Source organism: Molothrus aeneus, chromosome 17 (assembly GCF_037042795.1).
Source record: "Molothrus aeneus isolate 106 chromosome 17, BPBGC_Maene_1.0, whole genome shotgun sequence".
NCBI classification, from domain to species: domain Eukaryota; kingdom Metazoa; phylum Chordata; class Aves; order Passeriformes; family Icteridae; genus Molothrus; species Molothrus aeneus.
This window is the reverse complement of record NC_089662.1, coordinates 14,945,284-14,973,161: the sequence shown is the minus strand read 5'-3', so window position 1 is coordinate 14,973,161 and position 27,878 is coordinate 14,945,284. Positions and strand designations below refer to the sequence as shown.

At 44.1% G+C, this 27,878-nt stretch overlaps 1 protein-coding gene across 5 annotated transcripts; it reads left to right on the top strand.

Annotated features, from left to right (window-relative positions):
• Positions 1-99: 99 nt before the first annotated feature.
• On the top strand, positions 100-27,878 carry STAU1 (staufen double-stranded RNA binding protein 1). 5 transcript variants are annotated; one of them, XM_066561290.1, is made up of 16 exons: positions 111-224; positions 4,657-4,723; positions 8,103-8,379; positions 9,164-9,288; positions 10,003-10,159; positions 11,053-11,191; positions 11,881-12,046; positions 16,867-16,965; positions 18,314-18,544; positions 19,097-19,240; positions 20,373-20,519; positions 21,348-21,420; positions 22,817-23,136; positions 23,851-23,973; positions 25,314-25,399; positions 26,068-27,878. In XM_066561290.1, the coding sequence occupies exons 3-16, from the start codon at positions 8,187-8,189 to the stop codon at positions 26,153-26,155; spliced, it is 2,091 nt and encodes a 696-aa protein (XP_066417387.1). In that variant the 5' UTR covers positions 111-224; positions 4,657-4,723; positions 8,103-8,186; the 3' UTR covers positions 26,156-27,878. The 5 variants fall into 5 exon arrangements, with proteins under 5 accessions (XP_066417388.1, XP_066417389.1, XP_066417386.1 ...); XM_066561291.1 differs by lacking the exon at positions 4,657-4,723 and having other exon boundaries at positions 100-224; positions 18,332-18,544; XM_066561292.1 differs by lacking the exon at positions 4,657-4,723 and having other exon boundaries at positions 100-224; positions 26,082-27,878.

Here is a 27,878-nt window from a genome sequence, read left to right as displayed (position 1 = left end):
TCCATTGGCCAGAAGCACGGTGAGGGGCGGGGTCTCTGGGGGCTCGCTCGCTGCCAATTGGCTGTGCGGAGCGCCGGCCCCCGGCGCGGTGCCGTCAGTTCCGGCGGGCCGCGCCGCCCCGCTCATTCTCTTTGGTGTTTGCCCTGTGCCGCCCCGCCGGTCCCGCCCGGCCCATGGACTGAGCGACCCCCGCCCGCCCCGGCCCGGAGCCGAGCCCAGCGCAGGTGAGGGGGCGCAGGCGGCCCGGGCCTGGCGGGGCCAAGGGCGGGGGGCGGCGGGGCCTGGCGGGCCCGCGCCGGGCCGGAGCCGGGGCCGGAGCCGGGGCTGGGGCCGGGGCCGTGGGGAGGGGGCGGCCCGGAACCCCCTGCGCGTCTGGGGCTCGCCCTGTGCCCATTCCCGGCCGGGGCTCATCCCGCGCTCGGCCGGGCTGTGCCCGCTCCTGCGGTGCCGGGAGACCGCCCCGGCGGGGAGCGGGGACCGGACTGCGATGGGCCCGGCACTGGCGCCCGCGGCCCCGACCTGCGGGGAAGTGTCGGGGCTGGCGGCGCTGCCGCCGCCCCGGCCGGGCCGTGACAGCGGCGCTCTGCGCGTCCCGCAGCGGTGGCAGCGCACCCGGGGGCGGGGGATGCTCGCTGCCCCCTCCCCGCCGTCCCCGGCGCGGCTCCGGGGCGGCAGCGGCGGCTCCCGGCGCAGGGGCCGGGGCAGCGGAGCCCGTTCGGCTGCCGGGCCCCGGGACGCGGCTGCGGCCGTGCCCGCCGAGCGCCCAGAGCCCAGCATCCTCCCGGGCCGAGGCGGCGGTACCAAGGTGCCGAGCCAGCCGGCCGGGACCGCAGCGGGGACGGCGCCAGCCCCTCCTGGCACGGCTGAACGGGCAACCCCGGCTTTCCCCTCGCTCCCACCGGGGCTGGCAGCCGGCGCTCTCCAGGATCACTTCTCCCTGCTTTTACCGGGGTGTAAAGCAACAAGTCCCGTGTAAGGCTTCCCCTGCCGCTGTCTGCAGACAGCGCAGCTCTGGGGTGTCTGTCCGGGGATGCTGGACCTGGAAGTGCCAGAGCCGTTTTTATGATGTATTCATCTGCTCCGTATTGTTGTTACTTTTCCAGCAGGTTTAGGGCAAACCTGGGAGGAACGTCAGTGAAGGCTAGGTGTGTATATATATGCATATATACACATATATCAGTGAACTAAAATATCTGAATGAAGTCTGTGGTCTGCTTTTGGAATGGTATATTTATAAAATCTTGTTTCTTCTAACTAGAATGTGCAAGTGTACTGCACAGTTCCCTTGCTCAAAGTGGAGGCAATGTTTTGAGTTTACTTTTTTTAATACTAGTGGACATGAAAATTTGAGTTCTGATTATGCAGCTATGGCTGCATTGTAATAAAGTGATTTCTGCTTTGTCTGTTGATTATTTCATACATGCAACAAATGTGTGTTCTGACTTTTACAGAGATTCACTCAAGGTCTGTCACATCTTGATGAGAATGTAAAAAGCCCAGGGGCTGAATCTTTTACTATATTTTCTGTTTTTTGAAGTTGTATCACAAACTTATTTCCAAGCTGTTCTAAAAGGATGCATGCAAGAAACAATTCCTTTTTATGTTGTTATTTTAAGCAGCCACTCTGTTCAGAATTTTTCATAACATCATGAATTATTTTTGCACTATCAGTAAAGTCAGTAAAAATGTGTTTTGTGGCAAAATTATTCATAGGTTGAAATAAATTTGAAGGGATATGACTGTACACAGTCAGAACAAAAGTGGAAATTGCTTTGTGCCTTTCAGATCTTCCTGAAGAACAGCAGCTTTATTTTGGAGACAGATGAACATTCCAAAAGCCCTTTTCCTGGCTCCTTTGGCCAGGCTTCTTGCCAGGGTTGGTTATTTCACTCGAGGTGCTACAGGTGCCCCAGGGCAGTGCAGGAGCTCTGGGCATGCTGGCTCTCAGCAGGGTCTGTGGGTTCTGTGACCTGTTCTACTGCAGGAAAAAGCCAAAACCTGTGAACTGTTTTGTCACAACACTAATTGAGCTAGAAGTATCAGTTAGGTGTTTATTCATTATATCACTTCCTGGTTTATCAATTTCCTTTGTTTGGAACTGTCTGGTTTATGTGTATGTTTGGTAGCTCCCTCTTTTCATTCAGCTGTTACTTTCAAGTTTTAGCTTTTCTTCTCTTATTAATAATCCATATCTTGGCTCCCACACTACTTTGCATAACATTTAGTGTTTGTGCCCTTACCAAAAAGGGCAGCATCTTTTTCTGCAGTGTTACTTTTGGGAAGGACCCTGTCTTGCAGAAATGTTGCAGAAGATTTATCTAAGAAGAAAACATTGTTCAGCCAACATTTTACATTTTGTGCAGATAGCCTTAATTCTGTAAAATTTAGTCATTGTTTATCAATTTATAGTGAGAGTTTCCAGTTGTAAATAGATGCTGTTAAACACTGTTGCAGCAGCTTGAGAATTTTATGCTGTATGTTACAAAGCTCCCCTAATGTGGGTTTTTCAAAGGTATTTTAGGTAACAGCATCTCAACAAATCTCCTAGAGTTTGTGGATATTTATTTTTTGTGCCTCAAAATAGTTGATGGTTGTATCTGGCATTGTCAGGTGCTGGTGGAGCAGGGGGGTGTGTGCTCCCAGGGTGGGAATGGGGACACGGCTGGTTCCCAGCAAGGGCCGCAGGAGAGCGCCAGGACCCGCAGCCTCCCGAGGCCGGCCCTGCTGAGGAGCAGGACACCCTTCTGGGTGCTGGTCCCTCCGGGGCTCAGTCCCTTGTGTTTGCAGGTGGGTGGCTCTCAGAGCGAGGGCCAGCCTGGGGCAGGACCCACGAGCCATGCTGTGCTGCCAGGCTGTTGTCTGACCGCAGCCAGGCCCTGCTGTCCCTGGATAAGACAGAGGCGTGCTGGGCCAGGTGCACAGGGGCGTGAGCAGTGCTGGCAGTGCAGCCCAGAGGCAGAGTGTGCCAGGGTGACAGCCCCCAGGGTGTGATTCTGAGCCCCCAGGGCGGCTGTCAGGGACTTGCAGCATGCCACGGCGGGGGAGCCCTCTGCCAGCAGAGCAGGGCACTTCAGGGTGCCTGCCAGGAACGCTTTTCTTGATGCTTTTTAGGCCCGTTGCCTCTCGTTCTGTCACTTTAACCATAAAGAACACATTGTTCTTTTCCACTCCAAAATCCTTTCAAGTAGGTGAACTGCTGGTCCCCAGGCCCCAGCCGGCCATCTCCTCTTCAGAACACACAAGTTCAGGTCCTTTAGCAGTTTCCCTGTAGGTTATATTTCTCCAAAGGGGGTGTTTTAGGCTTTTCCTCCTTTGCTTCTGCCTGGAGCCTGGTCCCCAGTGGGTGCAGGGCTCAGTGTCTGGGTGCAGAGCAGGACTAGTGCAGCCCTCGCTCGGGCAGGTTCTTACTGCTGCATCTCAGGATGCAGAGGGCTTTTGCTGAAGCAGCCTGGCAGTGTCAGCTTGTGCTAGGAAGTGGTGTTGGTTGTAACTCTTCTCCACTCTGCTGGTGCCCATCAGTGGTGTCTGTGCCATGGTGACCAGCGGGCAGTGTCTGCACAGCCCCTTGGGCTTGTTCTGCTGAGGTGGAGGGGTTCATTCTTGGCAGGGCTACCCGGAATGGCTGGGGGAGAAAATTCTCTTGTCTTTATGCAACTTGGTCTTGACCCTGCCTGCAAATACGATGCATTTCCTTGTTTTTCAGATGCTTAGTTTAGCCTCCAGAAACCCCTGTAGAAGAGGAATTGAGCTGAGTGTAATCCTCTTGTGTTCCCTCTTCACTCTCCTGTTGGTAAACACCAGGTGTGCTGCCAACCTGGCTCAGGCTCTGCATCCTCCTTGGTCCCAGCAGCAGAACTGCTCACATTCCTAGGAGTCAGCCTAAGAGTTTGAAAGGCCTGTCTGAAGTAAATTCAGGAGCTCTGTCCTCTTCTAACCCAGATCAAGATTGGCCTCTCCCCCATTTTGTGGCTGGGAATGATGTTGCTGGCATCTGCACACAGTTGGCTTAGGCATGGAAAAGAAGGATTAAACACTTTGTGCTATATTTGTAAGCAGAATAAAATAGGTTTTGATTTCCATTTAGAGCAGTTCGTGCAGTGACAGGTTTCATATGCAGCACTGAGATAATTTTGTTGTGAAATGGTTTTAGCCTATTTGTGAGTGAAATTACCAGATCGGAAATGTAGCCAAAAGGTAGAATTCTTATAATTTTCTGCGATTAATAACTACCAGAGTTTCTCAGTTTGTGGCTTGCTTTTGGTTTGGCTTTGTGAATGAAGGTCTGAGTCTAATTTTGGGAGCTGATCTCTGGGGCTCTTAGGAAGAGCTTCACTACAGAAAGGAAACCTCACTACAGAAGGAAAATTGGCAAGTGGCTCTTGTAATTCTGCAACTAGCACTATTGTAAGATTCCACTGCTTGGGTGAGAAACATCACTTGGGGCTGGGAAAAGAGCAAGGAAGGTTCTTGGATCAGGTTGGAAATTCTGCTTGGAAAAGCAGCTGTGTTGAGCAGTTTGTCAGTGGTAATGGAAGGCTCATACAAGTCCTCGTGATCAAATAGATGAGGCAAACTCAGTGCAGAGTGAGAGATTCTCTACACAAGATTTTTTTGTGCCTTTAGGAAGCAAAATGCTAACTCTGTTTTTTCTTTTAGGCATTCTCCATCATAAATATCCTATTTAGAACTAAATACAAATCTTCACTCTCTGGATCTCCTAAAGGTACTGGAAACTTACTTAAAACATTTAAGTTTCTTACCTTTCTATTTGCATCATATTAAAAAAATGACAAGCTGTGGTAAAATATGATTATCCATAGGAAGTGTTTGATTTTTGTTTGGTCTTCTGTCTTCTATCTGCAACTCCTGTGTGAATTATAACACAAAAAGTCCCCAAGAAAACTTTAATCTAAAAATGTTACAAACTTTTACATATGAAGATCTTAATTTATTTTTGGCTGAGTGGACTGGCCACGCTCACATTTTCGTTCATTTCTTTGGTTACCCTTAGTGACACCTGAACTTTGCGTTTTAATGTGTTCAAAATTTCTGGGAATGTTCTAGGCATTGATCCACCAAAAGAAAATAAAAATCTGAAAGCAAGTGCTGAGCAGTCCTCTGTCATCTGGAGATCCGTGAAGTTTAGTATTGCCCACAGGTGACTGACGGCAGCCACCCCGGGGCGGGGAGCACCTTCTAGTGCAACACTGTTGTGGTAACCCTGCAAAAACTCTTGTATGAGATAGCGAAAAGTAACTGTGGGAAAGGAGCAGCTCTGTAATTAGCTGCTGGCTCAAGTTGTGCGAGTTAAACGTTGTTCTTTCAAACAAGAAAGATACTTGGATATCTTGGATATCTGAGTGGGCTTTAGTTCTAGCAATGCCTTGAGTAGGGATCACTTGCCCCTGGAGGTGTCTTGAAAAGTTTGAAGTATCTAACCTCTGATTTACATGGAAAAATGCCCTGAAATTCTGGCATCATTGTTCCTCTGTCCATTGAAACAGCCTTTATGACTTGTTAGCTTCAACTTTCTCAATTATGGTGCTGTTTCCTTGGATAGTTAGAATTTTAGCCTGTTATAGGGTAAAGAGCATATTTCTTTGTAAAAGCACTGTAACCCCTTTGAGAATCCCCAAATAACCTATAGTTAAATGTGCAGTGATGGACAGTGAGTTCTTTTACCTGAATGAAATACTTCCCACAAATGATCTAAAGCCCTGTCACCTGCACAGGTAGCTGTGAATGCAAGCACACATTCCAGCTGGTTTTGTCAGGCTGTTTTTTGGAGGTGCTTGTCTCAGTGGTGGGATGTGCCCTGGAGTCCCCAGAGGTTTCTGTGTGCAGGGGCTGCCTTGTGCAGGGGGAGCTGGGCACTGCCTGAGGTCTGCTGGGGGCTCCTGGGGCTGGGCAGGCAGAGCCCGGGCTGTGCCCTGCTCCCGCTGCCCTCAGCTCTGCTCAGCTCTGCTCAGCTCTGCTCAGCTCTGCTCAGCTCTGCTCTGCTCTGCTCTGCTCTGCTCTGCTCAGCTCTGCTCTGCTCTGCTCTGCTCTGCTCTGCTCTGGGCGCACGCCGGCTCCCTCACACCACGCCGTGGCAGCCGTGGCAAAGGTAGGGCCTTGCTTTAGAAGCAAACTGCTTGCAGGAGTTTTCTGAACACAATATCAGGCTTCCTTTCCAGCATGATCTCAAACATCCTGATGTTTCTGACATCAAAATAACTTTTGCTGTTGTCCTCTTAGAACGGGTGGCTGAAAACTGTAACTTTAGTTCCTTAGAAGGACATTGCATTTCAGCAGGAAGGGAGTGTTTGCTTTTCTCATTGCAAGATTTCATTGCATTTCTTTGTCTGCAAGACTTTGGTATAGTGCTTGCCAGGCAATTACTATTGTTGTGTTATGTCTGAAAATTTTCAGTGATTCTAGTGATGCTCTTGGGAAAGAAATATGGTGATTGTAAAGTTATTACCCTGGAGTCTTTTTCTAAATACTTCTCTTCTTTGTCTTACAATTTCTTAAATGTCCTTTAGAGAGATTCTCTAATGCCACTCTCACAGTTACAATGCACCCCGTGTGTAACTGCTGCAAATTCAGTAGTCAAATATAGGATTTGTTTTGAGTATAATCTGCATACGTGTCTCCTGGACTAATGAGACCTGAACTGTTTTTGCTCTCTAGTAAAAACAGAGTTATCCAGGTGGTGGTATGATAAGTCTGGCATGTTTATGATGTTTTTTTCCAAAGTAAAAATACTCCAGATGGTAGATTTGGTGATGTATCTGTTGTTTCCCAGTACTTTCTTACCTCTTATTTAATAGATAATTAAATCTTTCTGTCCATGATTGTATTAATCTAGGTTCTCCTTTTCGGCTTGTTTTGTCAGTAACTAGCTAAAAACTTCCCTGTGACTCATTGCTGCTCCTCTCACATTTGGAAATCCATTCACAGGTTCAGAATTTGAAGCTCACAGAGCACTAGTGGAGTTGTGTTGCTGCTAATAGCCCCCTGGTGGTAGCTGGGGCAGTGATTTCTCCTTTTCACCTATGAGTTAGGAAAGAATAAACCTTTGTTTGCTGCCCTAATCAGACCTGTAGGTGACTGGTGTGTGTGTGTGTGCATGTGTGAGTGCCTTGGTGTGTAGAATGGATTTACTTGGCTGTAAAATGTATTTTTAATAAATAAATTGATACATGGCTTGTAAGTGGATAGGGACAGCTGACCTGTTTGTGTCTATTTAGGTTCCACTGGCTGAACACGAAGATAATTTTGCATCCATGTGTAAGAGAAATCTAACACTAATTTGTCACACAGGGAAGCGCTGTCACAGCACTGCACACGGGCTGGGGCACTGCTGTGCTCCCGGGGGTTTAAATGCCCAGAGGTGCCCATGAGCGCTTCCTACACTTGCCTATAGTGCTGCAGAGCCAAGTGACTCTAAATTGATGCTTGAACTGTGACTGAGACAGGCCCTGACTTAAATCGAAGTAACCTTCAGGATACGTGTAGCTGATACAGTTTGTGAACTCTTGCACACCCGCTTTTCCCAGCCAGAGCTGCTTCAGCATTTCCCGCTGCACTCCAGCTTTTCCCCTCATCAGCAGCTTGGCATTCTTGATGATCCTGGGAGAAACTCTATCATATAATAATAAAGGATGTATTCTCTACATAGTTTTTTCTTAAAGGCTGCATTTATTTCTTGCCCTCCAAGTGAAAAAGTTTAACTTCAAATGGTAGAATGCATGAAATGTAACTTGTCCGTGGAAGTTGCTCTTTGTTAAGTGTATAACCAGTGGCTCTGGGTGTAAGTAACAGGATTTGCTTCCTAAGTGGATTCAGTCGTGGGGAAAGGAGATGGACAGTAATGAACAAGCATAAATAAAGCTGCTGTACTACTCTTCTGTGAATGAAGGAAGTGTGAAACACGATGGGGCATACGGGTGGAACTGTGCTGTGCAAGCTGATGTGTGAGTGACTAACTGGAAAAAATGGGAACAATGGCTGCTTGGTTGAACACTTTTTCCCTTTTCACTGATGGAGGAATTATTTCAGTCGGTTGTTAGAGAATGCTAAATATTTAGTATAATCTATTTTTCATCTTTACATTTTAGGTCAGCAATTTGGCTTCCAAAATTGGAGTTTGTCTGCGTTCAAAGCTGTTTGCCTACAGTAATCTGCTCTGGTTGGAAGTGAACATGTCTCAAGTTCAGATTCAGAATCCTTCTGCTGCCCTTGCAGGGAGCCAAATACTGAATAAAAACCCATCTCTTTCACAGCCTTTGAGTATTCCTTCTACTACCAGTTCTTTGCCCTCTGAAAATGCAGGCAGACCTATCCAGAACTCTGCTTTGCCCTCTGCTTCAGTTACATCCACCAATGCAGCTGCAGGTAAGATAGAGGGTCAGTAACTATATATTTTTAATGCTTATGGTTTGGCATGATATGTTCCTGATGTACCTACATGTAATTTAAAGTAATATTTATCCAATTGCAGTAGTTCCCTATGGAATGAAATCTGTTGGAGACAGGTAGAATCATACTTTACATAAAGTTCCAGCAATTAATTGATATGTTTGTAATAGTAAATATTTTAAATTGTATTTCATTAAATTTTTGACACATAACAATCAATCTTTTCTACCAGTAGCTTGTTTTAAATATGAAAAAATGTTGTTTGAAATAGTTTGTTTAATTCTGTTATCTTTAGTTCTTTTATGACCAGTTTAATGATAAATATATTATGCTATCAAAACGCAACAGAGCAAATAAAGGGTAATAAAAAATAGCTAGTAGGGGAAAAATAGGAGAAGGGAAATAAAATCAGCGGAGTTTTTGGGATTATTCAAAGCAAGTGATAATGAGGAATACTTGGAAGATTTGTTCCTTGGCACGTACTAGATAAGATGTGAGCTGTTTGCAGGAGTCTTCTAGCTTCATGCTTCTGGCTTGCGTTAGAACCCTGAATTTAATGATGGTGCTTTTTAGGCATGAGCATTGCTAGGAAAGCCCAAAGTTCAGTAGATTGTTACCAGTTTGGCCAGTGAGCAAAGCTGTCTATTCCAGCATTGCAGACAACTAGATGCTAAGCCACTAAGATTTCTTTTTTTAATTAAAATTTGTAGTAAAGTTCACAGTTATCAGTTCGTTTATCGGATCTTACGTAACCTTTCAGCTCCTTCAAACATGGCAAACCCCAAAGAGAAAACCCCCATGTGTCTTGTGAATGAATTAGCCCGTTTCAACAAGATTCAGCCTGAGTATAAGCTTCTGAGTGAGCAAGGTCCAGCTCATTCTAAGGTAAATGTTCATACCAGTTTCTTACTGCTGCTGCTCATCTCCCTCACCTTCAGGAGTGGGAAGGCAATGTGTGGGATTTTGGTGCAAGATAATCCAGAGTAGTGGAGAGGAAAGGGAAGCCCCCTACAGCATCAGTGGTAGGGAAGTGTGAAGCTGAGTTCCAAAAAATGTCACATGAACTTCAAGGTGTGAAGGAGTTGACATTTACAAAAAGTATTGGAGTAACATTCAGAACATCTGAACAATTGTGTTTCATTGATCTGTGGGCATGTAGAAGCTTTTATGGTACATTGTGAACTTAACTTTCTTCAAACTGATGAAAAATATCATAAATAAACCTTTTGGAGGATTCAAGCAAGAATGGAGTTACGTGTTACAGAGAAGGGTGAGTTTCTAGTCTGCTGTTCAGTGACATGGCCACAGCAGCTCTCCTGGGGCTGTCACCTCTCCCCACACTGCTGTGAGGTTTATCCTGTCAGATCTCATGCAGGATACTTGCCAGCTACAATTGTTGTGAAATTCTTAGTTCAGTAATCAGGAAAATCCTGTTGATGTCCAAAGTGATGGAAGTCTGGAGATGACATGGGAGTTAAGGAGAGCTCAGATTACTGTATTCTCAACTTGTGCATCACTCATTGTTTTGTATAAGAGAGTCTGATAAACTACATAAATTCTGAAGAAGCCTTTTACAAAATACCTGTTTGTGGTTTTGAGGTGTTTACAGTGCAGCTGACTCTTGGGGACCAGCATTGGGAAGCTGAAGGAACTAGTATTAAAAAAGCGCAACATGCAGCAGCTGCCAAAGCTTTGGAAGGGACAAAATTCCCTAAACCTACGGCTCGTCCATCTCGTAGTGAAGGCAAGAATCCAGGTATATGCCACAACAAACTGATTTAAAATAATCATACATAGAGAGAATTCACCTTTCTGCTTTTGGTATGTATTGAAGTTGTATAAAGATGAATTAAAACTGTGATTCTGCCTGTTTAACAATGGCAATTGTCACCTAGCAAGTACTTATTTTGTCTGTGTATCTGTTCCATAGGTCATTTTCTTTTGGCAATTACTTTACACCAGACCTCTTGTACTGGATCACAGCTGATTTCTGAGGCAATGAGACCTGTGGTAGAAAAAATGACACTTACTGAGTGTTCTTTCTCCAGCCAGAATTGACTAGGAGTCAGTTCTTCATGCCCACAATACCAGAGAGAAATGTTTTAGCCCTCAGTAGCAATTTACCTGCCTTTTGACAAGTCCAGTTGCAATTTGGAAATGAAGAGTCATAGAAGCCCTTCTAGGTCACTGAGGAGAGAGAAATGGTTGATCATTCGCAGTAAGCAGGAGACACAGAGGGGATGTAGCATGTCTGGTAACTTAGAAGTATATTTGGAGAAATTTCTTCACTGCAGAAAATTCTTCTTCTGCACTTTGTTAGATATACTGTAAAGGTAGGTAAATTAGCAGCTTCAAAAATTAAAAGCAAAATGATGGAACCCTCCAAAACAAATCCAATAAGAGCTCCCAGCAAATTCACTTTTTTTGTAACAGGATTTGTCACAACTCTACTAGGCCGCTTTATTGTGCATCATGTAGACTTATTCTCTTTTTGTTCATTAGCAGTTCTGTTTGGAATTCAGTCACTTAAGATGCTGCATGTGGCAAAAGTTGAGCTCATTTTTCCCTGCTGTGAGCCAGCAATAAGAGTTTAAGTTGTCTCAGTTCCTTGTGACAGGTGGACAACCCTTTCTATTCCTTTTTCTGTAGACAGTGTAACCCCCACAGTGGAGCTGAATGCCCTTTGCATGAAGCTGGGGAAGAAGCCCATGTACAAACCCATCGACCCTTACACGGGGATGAGATCCACCTACAGCTACACCATGCGAGGTGGCACCTACCCCCCACGGTAGGTGTTGGCTTGGGGCACAGCTCCCCGAGCCCCCGCCTCGCTGCTGCCTCGGGAAACTGCCCGTGTCCCCTTCCAGGGACACTCCCCTCCTGAGGCAGGAGCTTTGGAGAGGTCCACCCACCAGTATCTGTGACTTGCCTTATTTCCAGTGCTTTATTTCTTTGGGGTGGGGCAAGGCAGCTGGACTGAAAGTTGAAGTGTTTTTGAGAGTATTCAGGTATAGCCAGCTTCATTGAGCAAATAGCTAAATATATAGATAGCTAAGTATTAGGTAAATATTTCTTGCATTTCCTTTCTGTGTAAAAGCAAAAGTGAAGAAAACAGATTCATGCTGCTTCTTCTGAAACTATTTAAATTAAAGTTGCAGTTTAAAGAATTTTATGTAGGCATAAGAACTTAAAATTCAAAACTTCCTGGATTGCCAAGTCCGTAGAAGTGCGGTTATGTTCTCTTGGTGTAGCACGTGGTCAGAAATGTGTTCTTGTTGTAAAGCAAAGAATGTCAATATTTGTTTCAAAGGTAGCTCACTAAATTCTTTTAGGCTCTAAATCAAAATTTGGTTTTTTAAAACTAGTGCTTCAGTGCTGGCGTGGTTACTGATATCCAAGAGATTGACCCACATCTGACTTAGGTGTCTGTTTGCTTTGTAGGCCAAGTCATTTGCTTATTCCCCTCTCTCTTTGCAGGTACTTTTACCCATTTCCTGTTGGGCCTTTACTTTATCAAGTGGAGCTTTCAATTGGAGGGCAGCAGTTTCATGGGAAGGGAAGAACAAGACAAGCTGCTAAGCATGATGCAGCTGCTAAAGCTCTGAAAGTTCTGCAGAATGAGCCCTTGCCTGAGAAACCAGAGGTGGGAATTAATCTTAAGTGTTGTAAACAGAAATTGCTAGAATAAACTGAGATATTTTTTTCCTTGTTGAGGAGACAGTTGGGAAATCTAATTCTGTGTAGCAGTGGTGACTTACTTGTGTCAATAGAAACACTTTGATGTAAAAGCATAAACTTCTATGGAACTACCATTTTCCCAGATGAAGTTATGTTAATTTTTTTGCTGTCATATTTTTCCATAGCAATGCTGTAGACCTCTGTCAGATATGAGCACTGGAAGCATAGATAGGAATTAATATCTTACCAGGTACAGATTATACACAAATGTCTGAAGAAGTGCATAAATGGGCAACATAAAACTCAGGCATGGATTTACTTCCTAGGACAAATTCCTGCATGATTTTGGAAAGAACCATGGAAGTTCTAGAAGAGCAGGAAATGCATAGGAATAGTAGACTCAAACACACATTTTGATAGGAATATAAGAAGTCAATTTTTATCCCTTCATATATTTATGGCTGCCCAGCACTTTCCATTCCAATACCATTATTGTGTTTTTTGTGATTTTTTATTGAGTGGCTTTAGGCAGAAGGTCTCACTGTGAGCACAGGAGTAGCTTTGCTGCTGGGCTGGCTGGGAGCCTGCACCACTTTGTGTGTGTTGGCTGCTTTGGGCAAGGACAGAACTGTAACTTGCAATCTGAGGAGTGTGAGAGCTTGCTGGACATGGAGTCTGGCTGTGTGCTGAGCAAGAGGGAAAATGAAGAATTGGACAAGAAGGTAACAAGGGGTCTCAGACTGAGAAAAAAAATCACTGGGAACTACCAGGAATGACAGAGCAAGAGGCTTGAAGAAACATGAAGCCAAGGGACGTTGAGTTAAAACTTGGTGTGTGTGGGAGTGAGCATTGCCCAGGCGATTGGGCAAAAGCACTGGACCTGATAGTTCAGGGCAGAGGCTTGGGAGGCACTGATGGAGGTGCTTCAGGTAAGGGAAAGCTCTCCTGGAGGAATGCAGACTGGAAGATGAGGCTCCTGGGGATTACAGATGCAGGGAAAAGAGCATGATGCTGGAACAGGAGCTGGGATTTGGGCTGAGCCCTGCCCTGAAACCTGAGCTGGTGGCTGGCACAGTGTGGGCAGGGACCAGCTGGTCATCATGCAGGAGAGGCCAAAGCAGAGGAGGATGTTCCCCTTCGGTTCTGGGAGCCCCAAATTCTGGAATATTGTTCTGTGACAGTGGTGCAGAACATCCCCTTTTTGTGCCCACCTTTGTAACAGATGAGCTGCTCTTGTGGGCCCTTTTCCCCCTCAGGGAGCACAGACCCAGGGAGAGCAGCTCTGCAGGGCTCACATGTCACTGAATTATTCTCTGTTCACTCTTCTAGGAATGCTTCAGTACAGGTCACTTTCTGAAAATATATAGAATTGTGCAGTTGGATAGCGTGAGGTCTTGAGAACAAACTGCAGTTGTTGTAGGATGTCTCATTCTGTGTGAGGGGTGTAAATCCAGAGGTAGAGGTAGTAAATGAGGCAAGAGACTGCAAGAAGGGAGAATTATTTTATTAATAAAACAGGACCTGAATGATGTCTTGACCTTGAGAAAACTGCATTTGTCATTTTATTTTTCAATTTAAATTTGACTTGTCTGTAGAAGGAACAGTAGGAAGTACAGCTTAGGGAAAGGAGAGTGGGCCTTGGAACATGGTGTGCTGGTTTATAGCAAATACTTGGATAATCAAGTTTTCATTTAAAGTTTGGTACTTAAATTCACTGATATTTGAGGCTTTCAACTGTTGTAGTTTTAGGAGTGTCTGAGGGAATTGTTTCTGTAGCAGCATTTCACCATAGCCAAGAGGAAGGTGGAATAAGGATGCTTGTGGTGCTGAGTGAATCCTGTTCATTCCTGCATCCAGTGAGGCAAGGGCTGGAAAGGATACAAGAGTGTGAGGTCATGAGAGGTGCTGTTAAAATGCCTGTATACAACAGAGGCAAATGAAGATTCCAGAAGCAGACATAATCCTGATACTTCCTAACAGTCATTTGATGTTGCCAGTAATTTTTTTTAAATGTAGTTATTTTGGTGTATCCCATTTGAGTGTATTCTTATGTAAACAATATTCTGATGCTTGAACAGACATGTTTGAAGGGGGAGTAATTTTGTACATTTTCTTATTATTTGGGGGGATTTTTTACAAGTTTTTGTTTTTATGGAATTTTACTCTTGTTTTTTAAAATTGGAAAATATTTGTGCATAATAACACTTGGGTGCAGTGATCTTAAAGATCTTTTCCAAGCTAAATGATTCTGTGATTCTAAGAAGAAATCCTTGAGTAAAATGATTAGACTTTAAGGGAAAGAGTGACCATTTCCCACACCTTTTCAGGTGCAAATCTAGGAGCAAGTGGCAGGAAAAAACATGTAATAATATTGGCTCTTGGCTGGACCAAGCCCTGCCTGAAGAGCTGAGCTGAGTGTTGGAGCCCTGAGGGGGGGCTGTGGTGGGAGAGCTCACAGGGGCCTTCAGTGTGGCTGGGTTGGATGTGCTGCTGGAGGAGCAGCGCGGGTTACTCGGCATATTCAAAGACAGATGAGAAAACATTGACTTAAAGCTTAGGAAACATGGAGAGCTGGGCTTCCTAGCACGATTCTTAGGCAGGAATTCTAATTTGGCCTCAAAATTTGCTTCTGTGTTTGTTGCCAGCTCACTTGGTAAATGTCAGCTGCTCTTTATACCCTTGATGTGGAAGGACGGGCTCAGACTGATGGCTGTGGTTGGTCACTGCAGTGCTGGGCAGCAGCTCCTCCGTGTTCAGCATTTGCTCACAAGCAGCCTTGGGGAAGGGAAGGGAACTGGAAGGAGTTCCTGGAAGAGGGCAAGTCCCTCGTAATGGAGTGCAGGACTTGTGGAATTTGCTTGAACAACATGATGAGAGCTAAGAATGGCAAATGCTTTGGGGTCTCGTTCAGATTTAGAGGCACATAATTCTTGGAGAGTTTAGTCAATGCAAACAGGCAAAATACCTCAAAAGCAAACTTACACATCATCTGCCTTGAAGTGTGCAGGGAAAGGGGGAGTGTGTGTGTGTATGATTATTTTTGGTTTATAAAGTAAACTGATCCAGAACTCAAGTAGAGTCAAAATAAGCAGTAAAATAGTTGTAGTCTGTTAAGGGTTATTTTGCTAAGAATTCACTCTTTTTAGATAAAGGTATTGAGGAAAAGAACCTTCATTTTGCACTATGCACACAGACCTGGAATGCACATACACTGCAATAGAGCAGATAATTCCAATGTATTTATTTGTATTCTCTTGAGAGGATATTAAGTGGGAAAATTTAATCCAATAAAGAGAAGTCATAGTCATCCTCACAAAGAAAAACGTAGTAATTTGAAACTCTAGAATCTGTCTGAAATCACAAGGAGAGGAAAAGTGCTTGTAATAGAAGTTGTTGTGGCAGTGTTGGTGAGTAAAGGCAGGGACAGACCCTTCCTGGCTGTGCTGGAGTGAACGTGGCCTTAGAAGTTCAGGTGTTCTTCCTGGGAATGTGCTGCTGTTCTTTGGAGCTTGGCGCTGGGGTTCGGCAGACGATGGTGGAGACCTTAGGGGGCTGTACTGGATCGGGGTTTGCCCGCTGTGGAGCAGATCAGGGCTCTGGGACAGCCCTGCCAGGAGCTGCCCTGCCCTGCCACAGCACCACAGGGCCAGGGCTGGGCCCAGACTCCAGCCTGGTGGACAGGGGCAGCCCAGGAGAGCAGTGCAGAGTCTGATGGGACAGTGGGAGGACTGAAAACTTGAGATTAATTTCGTCAACTATTTTTTGTCTAAGATGGGAAAAGCTGTCTTAACTGGTGGGATAAAAAAATCCTTTGTGTTTTAAACTAACCTGTTAGTAGCAGACATGGGGGATGCTCGCTGCCATCCAACAAGTTTTAATCTATGAAAGCTCTCTAGCTCAGCTCCCCTGATGCTGCTCCTGTAAGATGCTTAAATCATTTTTATTACCTGGTTGCATAACTAGTATTGTGGCATGATATAATCAGTGATATTGTTGCTGTTCATCTTTATCATAATCTTTCCAATATCACTGCTGGACACCTAAAATTTCTCTGTTGCTGTTGACATGCCTTAGCTCATGTTGGTGCCAGCATCAGTGAAGACACTTTTGGAATCCCAGTCAAAGTTTTACCTGGAGATAACGTAGACATGCCTGTAGGAAAGCTTTACTGGCAGTGTTGTCTCAGCAGATTTGAGTTCTCAGAGATGGTCAGCATTTGATTTAGGGCAAGTTCCTGATAGGATGTTCTTGGCATGAGAAAGCAAAGCTGTAGATGAAGCACTTACAAGGGCGCATGTGAAAAGACACAATTGTGCCAGGGGCTCGTCAGCCATCCCTCATTCACATTGGTCCCACTCTCAGAATCTTTATTTTTCCTGCCCTTTCTCTTACCTGATCCTGTCTTAGTGCTTTTGGTGCGAATGTCCAATCAGTATATGAAAATTGTATTTCATAAAGGTACTTCCATTTGGAAATCAGTGCATTTAGCACTTCAATTTCATTTTCTATAAACACATTCATTTTTAAACCTATTGGCCCTTATTCCATTTGTTCTTTCTTGTAATGAGCACATGAAAATATGAAGGTTTGAAAGCTTTTACACATACACCTTAATGAGCTTTTTAAGATTCAGTTCTGTAGTATGTGGGCTGCTTTTCTCCACATTCATGTAACATGACAGTAAAGGTTAGAGTATTTAAAATTTGGAGAGTTCAGTAAAGTGGTTGAATGGATAAAATTCAATTTAATAGGATCTTTATTTTAAATAGAGTATGCTTCTTTTAGGTTAACGGAAAAGAACCAGATGATGAAAATCTCAATAAATCTGAAATAAGCCAAGTTTTTGAGATTGCACTTAAAAGGAACTTGCCTGTGAATTTTGAGGTATGTTTACTTTACAAGCTCTAGATTTGTTTTTATTAGACTATTAAGGGTATGCATTAAGTTGAGTCTCTCCTAGATAACCCAAACAACTGACTTTTAACACGTCTTGTTAGTTGTGAATACACTTTAACCTTTGACAGTCACCCTGATTGTCTTGGAGTTTATATGGTAAAGGGAAGAAAAAGGAAAAATTCACCTGTTCACAAATTCATGTCCTGAAATGATCACATGGAGTGAACAGCTATGCTGTGGTTGTCCGTGCAATCTTTTTTCTAAGCTTTTTGAGAAAAGCTTATTACAGTGAAGAACCAAAGCACAACCCTGAATTAATGATTAGAACATGGAAGTGCAGAGTTGAGGCAAAAGAGTAGAGCTCGCTCTGAAAGACACATATGGAAGTATTTGCTTAATTAAGCACTGATCTGGACTACCCATGAGTGCAGAATCTCACAAGTAGGTTTCTTTTCTTGCCATGAGGTGACCTCATGTGCACCTGACTTTCCTTTCCCTTTGGCCTGGCTGCTTACTGCCTCTTTGCCCCTCTTGATCATTTCAGTTATCTTAAATTAGGAGCTTCCACACGAGCATCTCTGTTTCACTAAAATATTAATTTATCATGCTGCTTTTCTGAGCTGGCAAAGTAACATTTAATCCAACCATCTGAATTATTATAGTAAGAAAATGCCATTGTGTGTAACTAAATTGCTTCTGAAACTGTTCTATGAAATTTTACATGAAACTTTCAATTATTGCAGGTTAGCCTGAGTATCACTGGTAAAAATACACTGTCACACAAAGCCAATTGTGGGTGGAAGCTCTTAAAATTAATTCTTACTTCTTGACTTTATGGATATTTTGGAGTATGATGTGTTATGAATGGAGTTAAAAGCCTAAATCTGTAGTGGGCAGCTGTCTCTTAGATGTCTTCTGGTTTCTTCAGAACTTCAGAGTTCAGAAATCAGAATTTCTGGACTAAAATGCTAGATCCCAAATAGTTGCTTTCTCTGTAATGTTTTATTGCTGTACCATGATATATTTAATGAGGTGCTGTTAACTGTGGGGAAGTACACACTGGTGGAATAGAACAGTCCTATTTTTATACTGAAACAGTAAATGAGTAAATTAAATAAGATGGGTTAATGACTTGTGTAAATAGTGTTTACTGCTTGCTGCATCTGATCTTTTAAAAATATATGCTTAGTTGGGTGGGAATATGTTATTAGAATATGTTTTACTTTTTGGATTGTATGAGAATCTAAAATCTCTTTATCCTTAGTTCTTGAGAGAAGTTTGCTATAAACAATGTGCCCTGCCATTTTTAATAAGTGTTTATCACGCTTTCACTCAGTTTTTCCCTCTGAAACAGGTGACCAAGGAAAGTGGTCCTCCCCATATGAAGAGTTTTGTAACCAAGGTATCAGTTGGAGAATTTATGGGTGAAGGTGAAGGAAAGAGCAAGAAGATCTCAAAGAAAAATGCTGCAATAGCAGTCCTAGAAGAACTGAAAAAATTGCCACCCCTTCCTACAGTTGAGAAAATGAAGCCACGAATCAAAAAGAAAACAAAATCAATAGTGAAGGTAAGGGGGAAAAGATTGGAAATTTTACTGTGCAAATAATCATCAGAGAGGCTTTTCTGAGTTGGTTATAAACACTCTTCAGCTGCTCAGCCTTTACCAGCCCTCTGGTGCAACAAATGAGCTGGTACTTCGCTCCCACTCTAATGGAGTTCTGACACCACTTTTATAGCAGTTATCAGTAAATTCAGGATGAAAGAGAAACCTTAGAAAGGAAAGAGCAGCACATAAAAATCAAGCTCTGACTTTCAAGCCTCAGACTTTACAGCTTCGGGTTTTGCTTGTACAAATTCTCCTGCAAGCTTGTCCCTCCTAATATAGCAGGATTAGAATTTGTAAAGCTATTAGCAGGGTAGGTTACATGTGGTCAAGTGTGACAGTGGAGCCAAATAAATTCAGTATTTCTCTTTGCCTGTGACAGTGTTTCATTAAGCAACTTTTATTTCAGTATTTTTAAAACCTAGAGATGAATTAATTCAGAGGCATGCTGCATTCTGTCTATTAAACTGAATATTCATAAAGTTTGGCTTATTTCCTAAACACTGTTCTATGTAGCTGCAAACAAGTCCAGAATACGGTCAAGGAATGAATCCCATTAGCAGACTTGCCCAGATACAGCAGGCCAAGAAGGAGAAGGAGCCCGAGTACATGCTCATCACAGAACGTGGGCTGCCCAGGCGCAGGGAGTTCGTCATGCAGGTGGGTGTGATGGCACACAGCTGGAGCTGGGGCTGTGACCCTGTGACCGTGGCACACAGCTGGAGCTGGGGCTGTGACCCTGTGGCCATGGCACACAGCTGGAGCTGGGGCTGTGACCCTGTGACAGTGGCACACAGCTGGAGCTGGGGCTGTGACCCTGTGACCGTGGCACACAGCTGGAGCTGGGGCTGTGACCCTGTGACACAGCTGGAGCTGGGGCTGTGACCCTGTGACAGTGGCACACAGCTGGAGCTGGGGCTGTGACCCTGTGACAGTGGCACACAGCTGGGGCTGTGACCCTGTGACCCTGTGGCCGTGGCACACAGCTGGAGCTGGGGCTGTGACCCTGTGACAGTGGCACACAGCTGGAGCTGGGGCTGTGACCCTGTGACCCTGTGACAGTGGCACACAGCTGGAGCTGGGGCTGTGACCCTGTGGCCATGGCACACGTCTGGAGCTGGGGCTGTGACCCTGTGACCCTGTGACAGTGGCACACAGCTGGAGCTGGGGCTGTGACCCTGTGGCCATGGCACACATCTGGAGCTGGGGCTGTGACCCTGTGACACAGCTGGAGCTGGGGCTGTGACCCTGTGACAGTGGCACACAGCTGGAGCTGGGGCTGGCACCTCTTTTTTTTTTTCTTATGGCAGTCAGGTTTCAGGATGATATACAGGCTTACAGGCTTAACAGATTTCCATTACATGATTTAACAAAATATCTAATGGGCCACATTCACAGAGATAAAGGTTCAAGAAAATTGATCTGAGTAATTTTTTTAAAAAAATTGCACAGGGCACCAGTAGTCTATGTTGTAACTGTCTAATGTTTTAATTTACAGGAGTATTAATACTCTGCTAAGAGGTACTAAGCTGCTTGTATTTTGTAATGTAGGATTTATTAACACTAGCCTGGGTTCCCAAGGTGAGATGATGATATACAATTCTTTGTGTGACTTCTGTTTGGGTTTTTTGTGCTTGAAGGCCAATGATTATTGATAATAAATGACAACTTGCTCAGAACAATAATCACTTGAACTATTTTGTGACTCATGGCATGCTGGAGACACAGATCACTAATAAGGGAATCCCAATACTACTGCTTAAGAATTGAATTTTCTTCCTCTTCTGTCCAGGTGAAAGTTGGTGTACACACAGCTGAAGGAATGGGCACGAACAAAAAGGTTGCTAAACGCAATGCAGCAGAAAATATGTTGGAAATTTTAGGTTTCAAAGTCCCTCAACCTCAGCCTCCAAAACCAGCATTAAAGACAGAAGAGAAGGTGAGTCTTGAGGAAGCAGCAGCTGGTTAATGCTGCAGCAAAGGCTGAGCTGAACACAAGCAGCTTTGCAAGGCAGTAACAGGATAGGTCGTTCATTCTCTCTGCCCTAGCTAGAAAACAATTGTATTGAGGGGACCGCTCTCTGAAAAAATATTAAATATCCAGTGTTTTGGATACATTAAGCATTTGGGTTTTCAGGTAAATGAAAGTCTCATCAGAAGGATAAATTAATGTATTCGTGCTTTATGAAATGTCTCAGAACCTGTGATAATCAATGTGTTGGTGTTAGGAGCTTGCTATGTAAAACCATTGCTAGCAGAGGACTGTAGGTTACAGTGCTCTGCTAGCAATGGTTTTACACAGCCTTGTCACAGTTGCAGTGAAAAGTTTGTTCCAGGTCTCTCTGAGGGAAGGAGCCTTCTGTGTTCTGCTGGTGATTCAGCAGATGCTACCAGGGAGCTCAAACAGCAAGTCCAGGGTTGCTTTTCTCCTTTTCATGCACGTGCTCATTGGTGTCTGGAGTGCTCCCCTCAGCAGTACCAGTGACTAATGGCAGTTAAACTGCCTTTATTCTGGTATCTGGTTCTGAGTAGCTGTGTTCCTAATACCACCTCTCTGAGACGTGGTAGTTTTAGGCCTTCAGTGAATAAGAATCACCGAACTTCTCTTTTTTTGATAGCAATGTAGTTATTGATGTTTTAGAATAATAACATTTTCGGTAAAATTTTGGCTGGTCAGATCACCTGCATCTTGAAAACTTTAGAATTTGGGGGAAAAAAGTTTAAAAGGGATATTGTGTGTTTGAGTTCTTTTCCTTTTATTTTTAAGACCCCAGTGAAGAAACCAGGTGATGGAAGAAAAGTAACCTTCTTTGAGCCGGGCTCTGAAGAGATTTCAGCTAGTGAGTAACCTGGTGAAAGCAGCAGGGCCCAGCTGGGGGTGTCAGGGCTGTTCCCAGTCCCTTCAGCAGTGCCATCTAGCACTCTGGGATGAGCAGAGCTGTGCAGCTGCTGCCTTGCAAACCAAATGGAGCCCTTGGAAAGGTTCGGTTCAAACCTCAAAGAGCATATTCCTCCCAAGGCCCCTGTTCCTGGCGTGAAGATGAGAAAGGGTGTCAGTACTGACTGGTCAGCCTCAGGCAGAGTTGGAGAGGAAAGGAATGGCCTTGTCCAGAACCACCTCAGTCTGTGCCTGGTCTCTGATGGCTGAGAGCAGGAGCTGTGCCTGCCCTTGGTTCAGGCAGTGAATAGTTGTGATGGTCACACCCAGGGTGGCAGGCTGGAATCAAAACACCTCAAGCCTGGCCACCCTGGACGCAGACATTGCTTTCTGGAATGTCATCTGGTGGGAGGAATCATTATGGAAAGTTTGTCTATCACCACAGATTGCTGTTCTGGAGAGCATATTTCAGGTACTTTACGTGTTTAAGTATTACTTTGCTATTTAAATTATAATAAGTTGGAATTGGCATGGGCTTCTGCATCCAGAAGATTTTAGGTAAACTTCCTGACTTCCTATTCAGATTTTGCTATTCCTGTTTTCTTCCATTTACAAATTTTGGCTTTCATCCTTAGACTAGAAACAGCTCAGTCCTGCAGAACTTCATTAATCTGTTCTGCCATAAAAATGACTCCTTGGTTTATTTTGGTGGCACTATCTTCCCCACCTTTCTTGAGCACACCTGTGCAAGTTTCAGCCATAACTCTGTGTGAGTTCCCCTTAAAAAGCTGTTCTTATCCCTCTTTAACTTATACCATAATGTCACCAAATTGCTGTCAATTGACTGTGGCTGGACATTTGCTGTAAATAGTCTTGCCCCTTTGTGCTAACATTCCATTTTACCTTTCCTACCTGCTTGTTCTCACCATATACAGTTTAAACTTTGTGGACTGTCACTCTCTTTACATCCTTAATGGTGGCTCTGGCCATTCTGTGGTTTTGTTATTTGCTCCTACAGTTTAAACGATGGAATAGAAAATTCTGAAAACAAAACATATATTTAGAATATGGTTGCAGCTGAGGTGTCTGTGAGCTTGACTGACCTGGAGAAGCTCCTCCTGGAGGTAAAGGTGCAGAAGCAGCTGTTGCACCGAGTCAGTAATTCAGTAAGAAAGCTCTGTCTTGATGATGCTGAAGCTCTGACCCTCCAAAGGCTGATTGAGCCTACCAAGTTTATTAGTATGTCAAAAGTAATTTGAAATGAATTATTTTTTTCCAAAGTGACTTTTGGTGCCTGTGTGTGCCTGCAGGAGGACTCTCAAACAGCAGCTCTTCAGTGTGCACCTCTCTCCTCCCAGGTAATAAAGAAGACGAGTTCAGGATGCCTTATCTCAGCCATCAGCAGCTTCCTGCTGGCATTCTTCCCATGGTCCCTGAGGTTGCACAGGCTGTAGGAGCCAATCAAGGACACCACACCAAAGAGTTCAGTCGGGCAGCTCCCAACCCCGCCAAGGCCACGGTGACGGCCATGATCGCGCGGGAGCTGCTCTACGGGGGCACCTCTCCCACTGCCGAGACCATCCTGAAGAGCAGCAGCTCCTCAGGACACTTCCCCCACGGGCCTCTGACCAGGCCCTCCGAGCAGCTGGACTATCTTTCCAACGTCCAAGGAATCCAGGTAGATGTTCAACTTCACGGCACTTCTTCCAAAGCTATTGTTCAAAAGCTGTTTAGTTCTGTTGGTGAGAGATGAGTTCTGAGCCTGCTGAAATGCATGTAACCATTTCGCTTTACCTATGACACGTGCCAAATTTTACATCTTTTTAAATTTAATTTTCAAGTGTGCATTTCTGTACCATTCTCAGCCCCAATTCACTGCTACTCTGACGTCTTGGAAGAACAAAATGAAAGCAGCATTTTCTGAAAATTGTCCCAATGTAGGAAGACATTGTGGACTTTGAACTTGGCTGATGTGAAATCAGATTTTTTCACTAATCTGTCATACATTAACATTTGCTGTAAGCTCTGCATTTTCTCACATTTGCTCCCTTTAATGGGAATTGCATTAAGTTCCTATATTCATATGACAGATGAGCTCAGTGGATCAAAAAACATAATACAGAAATTTGAAAAGCAGTTAGCAGTGATCAGGATAAAGGTTCCAGTAACAATCATTATTAAGTAGCCACTCGCATTCAGGAGCCCTGCCAAGCTCTTGTGCGTACTAAAAAACTTTGTAAGTGAGGTTAAATTTTAAATGGAGGGGTTCTGGCTGAGAGAATGACGAGAAGAAAGGCTCAGTGTCATATATGGGCAAATAATCTGTAGCAGTTGTGATATACTTCCGGTACTTGGTTAACTGAAAAGAAGTAAATCCTTCTCTTTTCTTCAGGTTGAATATAAGGACTTTCCAAAAAATAACAAGAATGAGTTTGTATCTCTTATAAACTGTTCCTCTCAGCCACCGCTGATCAGTCATGGGATTGGAAAGGATGTGGAGTCCTGCCATGACATGGTATGATGAACATTGCTGAAATGCTGCTCTTGGGCCTTCCCTGAGGGGACACCAAGGTTTTATATCACTGATGGGAGCAATTAAATGTTCTGCGGTTCCCTGGCTAATTTTTGTCTAATATTTCACAGGTTGCAGAAATAATGATTAATAATAACAGAATGTAATCTAAATAATGCTTAATATGCTAAATATTTGATCACAGTTTTGGTCTACAAAAAGCACATTTACTTTGTCTTGATATAGTATTTGCATGAGCCCATGACAGTCAATGCACAAAAAGGAATGTATAAACCTAACAGCTTATTTCCTTATTATATCAGAATGGGCTGATGTTTCATTGGGAACTGTGATACTTGGGCTCAGGTTCTCAGACTTGCAGTGGAAGTGGAATCCCCTATGGAAGAAATGCAGTTCAGCATTGAATAGTAAAAGACACTCTAAATCTGTTCAGCTCCCTTTATAAAAAAGATTTTTTTTATTACCAGTGGCTGAAATATTTCTTTGTGAAAGAATGAGCCTGCTGAAGTGAAACCTGCAGGGGACTTTGGCTCTAAAAGACTTTAGGTGAAGCTGATAGGATGTTCTCAGTCTGCTCCCATTCAGAGGAATTGTTCTTGTTCTTTTGGTCTCCGGAGGTGATCTGAGTGTGGCAGCCTGAAGGAGTCATTTGCAGTATTTGAATACCCTTAGGAAAACCTGATTCTGCTGATTTTTATACTAAAAGCTGTTGCAGTCTTTCGCACTGGACACTGTGAGCCCCCTCCTCAGTTCAGAGTTCAGCTGTCACTAAGGCACGTGCCAGAGTCAGGGATATGCTGGAAAGCTGCACCTGAAATTGGTCTGATTGAAGTGGGGAAAAAGAAGTCAGTTCTCAGGGGAGGTGACTGACCTTGGCCTGAGCCCTGTCACACTGACCCTGCTAAACAGTCACGTGGGCCCCTCCTGTTTTGTAGTTTTGATTCTTGTGTAACTTGTTTTCTTTTTTGGAAAAGGACGCTGGTTCTGTGTATTTTTCTGTCCTTTGTCTTAAGCTCTGCACAGTTTGAGCTGTTACTAATTTAGTGTCTCTTTTCTTGCTGTTTCTAGTCCTGGTGTGTTAGTTTTCCCTCAGTGCTGAAACAAGTGCAGTGGGAATCCCCAGACACAGCACCATCCAATTGTTTAATGAAGCAAGATGAAATTCTACACCTTTGCATTTTCCACCATAACTATGGAACTTAAAAAAATTCTTTAAAAATATTGCCAAAAGAAGAACATTTGTTTGGGTTTAAGTGAGTGCTTTCACTAAATTACTTAACTGTCTGGAGGCTGAATTGCTGAGTGCTCTCTCTTCTCTTTAGGCTGCATTGAATATTTTAAAGTTGCTGTCTGAGTTGGACCAACAAACCACAGAGATGCCAAGGACAGGAAATGGACCAATGTCTGTGTGAGTGGTTCCCATCGATGTCCCTTGCACTGATGCAAATTAACCCTTTGAGAGTTTTTAGACAAATAACATGTGAGGGGTTTGATTTGCCAGAAAGGTTGAAATGCCAAGGGCTGTTTGCCTTCCAGCAGGACCAGAGGGAGGGCTGGATGGTCAATCCTGTCACTGTCAGGTGTCAAAGGCAAAGCGCTGAGCGGGAGTGAGTGGGTGACGTGCGCTGGCTGTGGTGTGACCCCAGCCCTGTGTGACAGCTCTGGGCCCCGGCGGCTCTGGCCTCCCTCAGCTCAGCTGCCTCTTCCCATTTCTCTGTAAGGAGTGTGGCTCTGCAGTGGCCTTGGGGTTCCAAGTGCTCCTCTCTCTCTCTTGCAATCTTGTGTGTACAGGTAAAGGGATATGCAGGGGTCAAAGCTCATTTTCAGCAGAAGCGTGGAGAAGTGCAAATTATTCTCTTGGCTGGGTTTGGGAGGAAAGTTGAGCCTCTCATTGAGATAATAAGCTCTCAGATTAACAGTGGTGAGATTAACAAAGTGCTAATTGATTAAAAATCAGGGCAGTTATGTGGTAACAAATTGTTAAATGCACATCAAATTATTTGTATCCAATTTAAAGTATTTTATTTGTGGAAATAGCGTTTTGTCTCCTAAGTAACAGGTGTTTTCTCATTGTAGATGTGTGAAACAAGAAATGGAAAGTGACCCTCTCCTCAAACCGGCGAGCGCAAACCCTTTGGGACAAACACTGGACAGCACTGCCTGAAACAGGCTCTTGACTGAACCCAAACCTGAAAGCACCAGAGAAAATCAAATGCTTCCTCTTAATGTAACCTAACTGTTGGAGTGCTACAGTCTCTACAACCTACTGTAGTGTCTAAATCATAACTGTTGCTTTTTCTTCAAACAGTGATACATTTTTAGTTTCATTATGTTGTTTTGATTGAAATGACACTATACATTTTTCATTTAAAAGTTTCTTAATTGTATCTAGAACCATAGCACAGTTTAGAAACTTTGTCTTCTGAGACTGACATGTTACCTGTGAACTAACTTGGGAAGATCATATCCATGTATGTGGTTATTTTGGTTTTATTGGAATAGCAGCGTTTCACTGGAAACAGGCTGTGTCCCACCATTTTAAAAAGCCCCATATTTTTGCAAACCAACCCTAATTATCTAATGGTTGAATGAATTTAAACACTTTAGGAATTTTAAACTTGGTTTGATCATTTTTGGTTAATTTCTAGTTTTCTTGAGTGTGGGGTAGGGGAACTCGAATGCAACGTGACTTTCAGTGATCTCTGAGCTGTGTTTTAGGGACTGTGTGTTGGTGGCTCACAGCTCACTACAGTACAGGATATGATCTCAATGTAGTGCATATAAAACTGCAGATTGATTTTCCTTGAGTGCTTTATACTGTTTAATTACATCTCCATGTAGGGCTGAAAAAAATTACCTATGTTTATATATAACTGTGTTGCTTTTGATGTTGTGTTCTTGCGCACGGTCGGTGCGCGCTGAGGTTTGCATTGGTCCAGGTACAGCACGATAGCCGCGCGAGTTCAGTACTGCTTCCGTTCATTGTTTACGCTGGAATTTTTTCTCCCCATGGAATGTAAGTAAAACGTAGTGTTTGTCACCAATAAATGGTAATACTAAATTTTTTTGGTTAGTTTATTCCTGTACACCACCACAGGGGCTGCTTTTTTATAGATTTGTAATGCTTGTGCTCTAGTCTGGGCAGTGTGTTGAACTGTGGAGTAACTTCCAGTGGTTCTCGAGTGCATAGAGAATGTTCTATGTTCTGTGCTGTGCAGGGTGTGCAGACCTGGCAGAGCAAGGGAATGCAAAGTAACGTGGGTACAGTTTGTTATTTGTGCCACAGTGTTAGTGCAGCTGTATTAATGGGAGCTCAAACTGGACTTTAAAGTGAAACTTAAAAGTTCGCTTAAACGAGGAACCTGGCACAGCCAGTGGATGGGACTTCCTCGAAGTAGAGACTTTAACTCTGTTTCCTTGTTTGCTTGTAAGCTGAGCCACAGCCTCGCGTTGCCTCAGCGATGCTGGGGGCAGTGCTGCAGAGCAGAGCTCGGCTCCTGCAGCAGCGCTGGCCCCAGCCCTGGCCCCGCAGGCTGACACGCGTCTGTGTCTCGTCCAGTGTGAGCTACGGTCAGTGTTTACTTACCTGTGACCTGCAGGAGCAGTTCCTACACTTGTGTGCAGCACCCACGGGAACTTCTGCCACAGAGGGCAGTTCCTGCAGGTGCTGTCTCTGAGCTAAATGTCTTGGCCATTTTATTTGCATCATCCAAAGCAATCGGGCCACAGGAACTGAAGACCAGATTGCATTGAATCACGTTGGGTGTGATCATTATAAGCTAAAAACCCCCAAACATTGTAAAGGTTTTTTTGGTTTTAATTTTTTTTTACATTTGTAGAACTAAAATGCTGTACATTTAAAAATTAAAAGAAACTTGCTAGGCTGA

What these genes read in the sequence shown, in the direction of transcription:
- STAU1 (XM_066561289.1), top strand. Translation starts at nt 8,187, where the DNA reads ATGTCTCAAGTTCAGATTCAGAATCCTTCTGCTGCCCTTGCAGGGAGC. An exon ending in AAGGTCCAGCTCATTCTAAG is followed by an intron (nt 9,289 to 10,002) that starts GTAAATGTTCAT and finishes TGTGGTTTTGAG; the next exon opens with GTGTTTACAGTGCAGCTGAC. An exon ending in CATTAAAGACAGAAGAGAAG is followed by an intron (nt 20,520 to 21,347) that starts GTGAGTCTTGAG and finishes TTTATTTTTAAG; the next exon opens with ACCCCAGTGAAGAAACCAGG.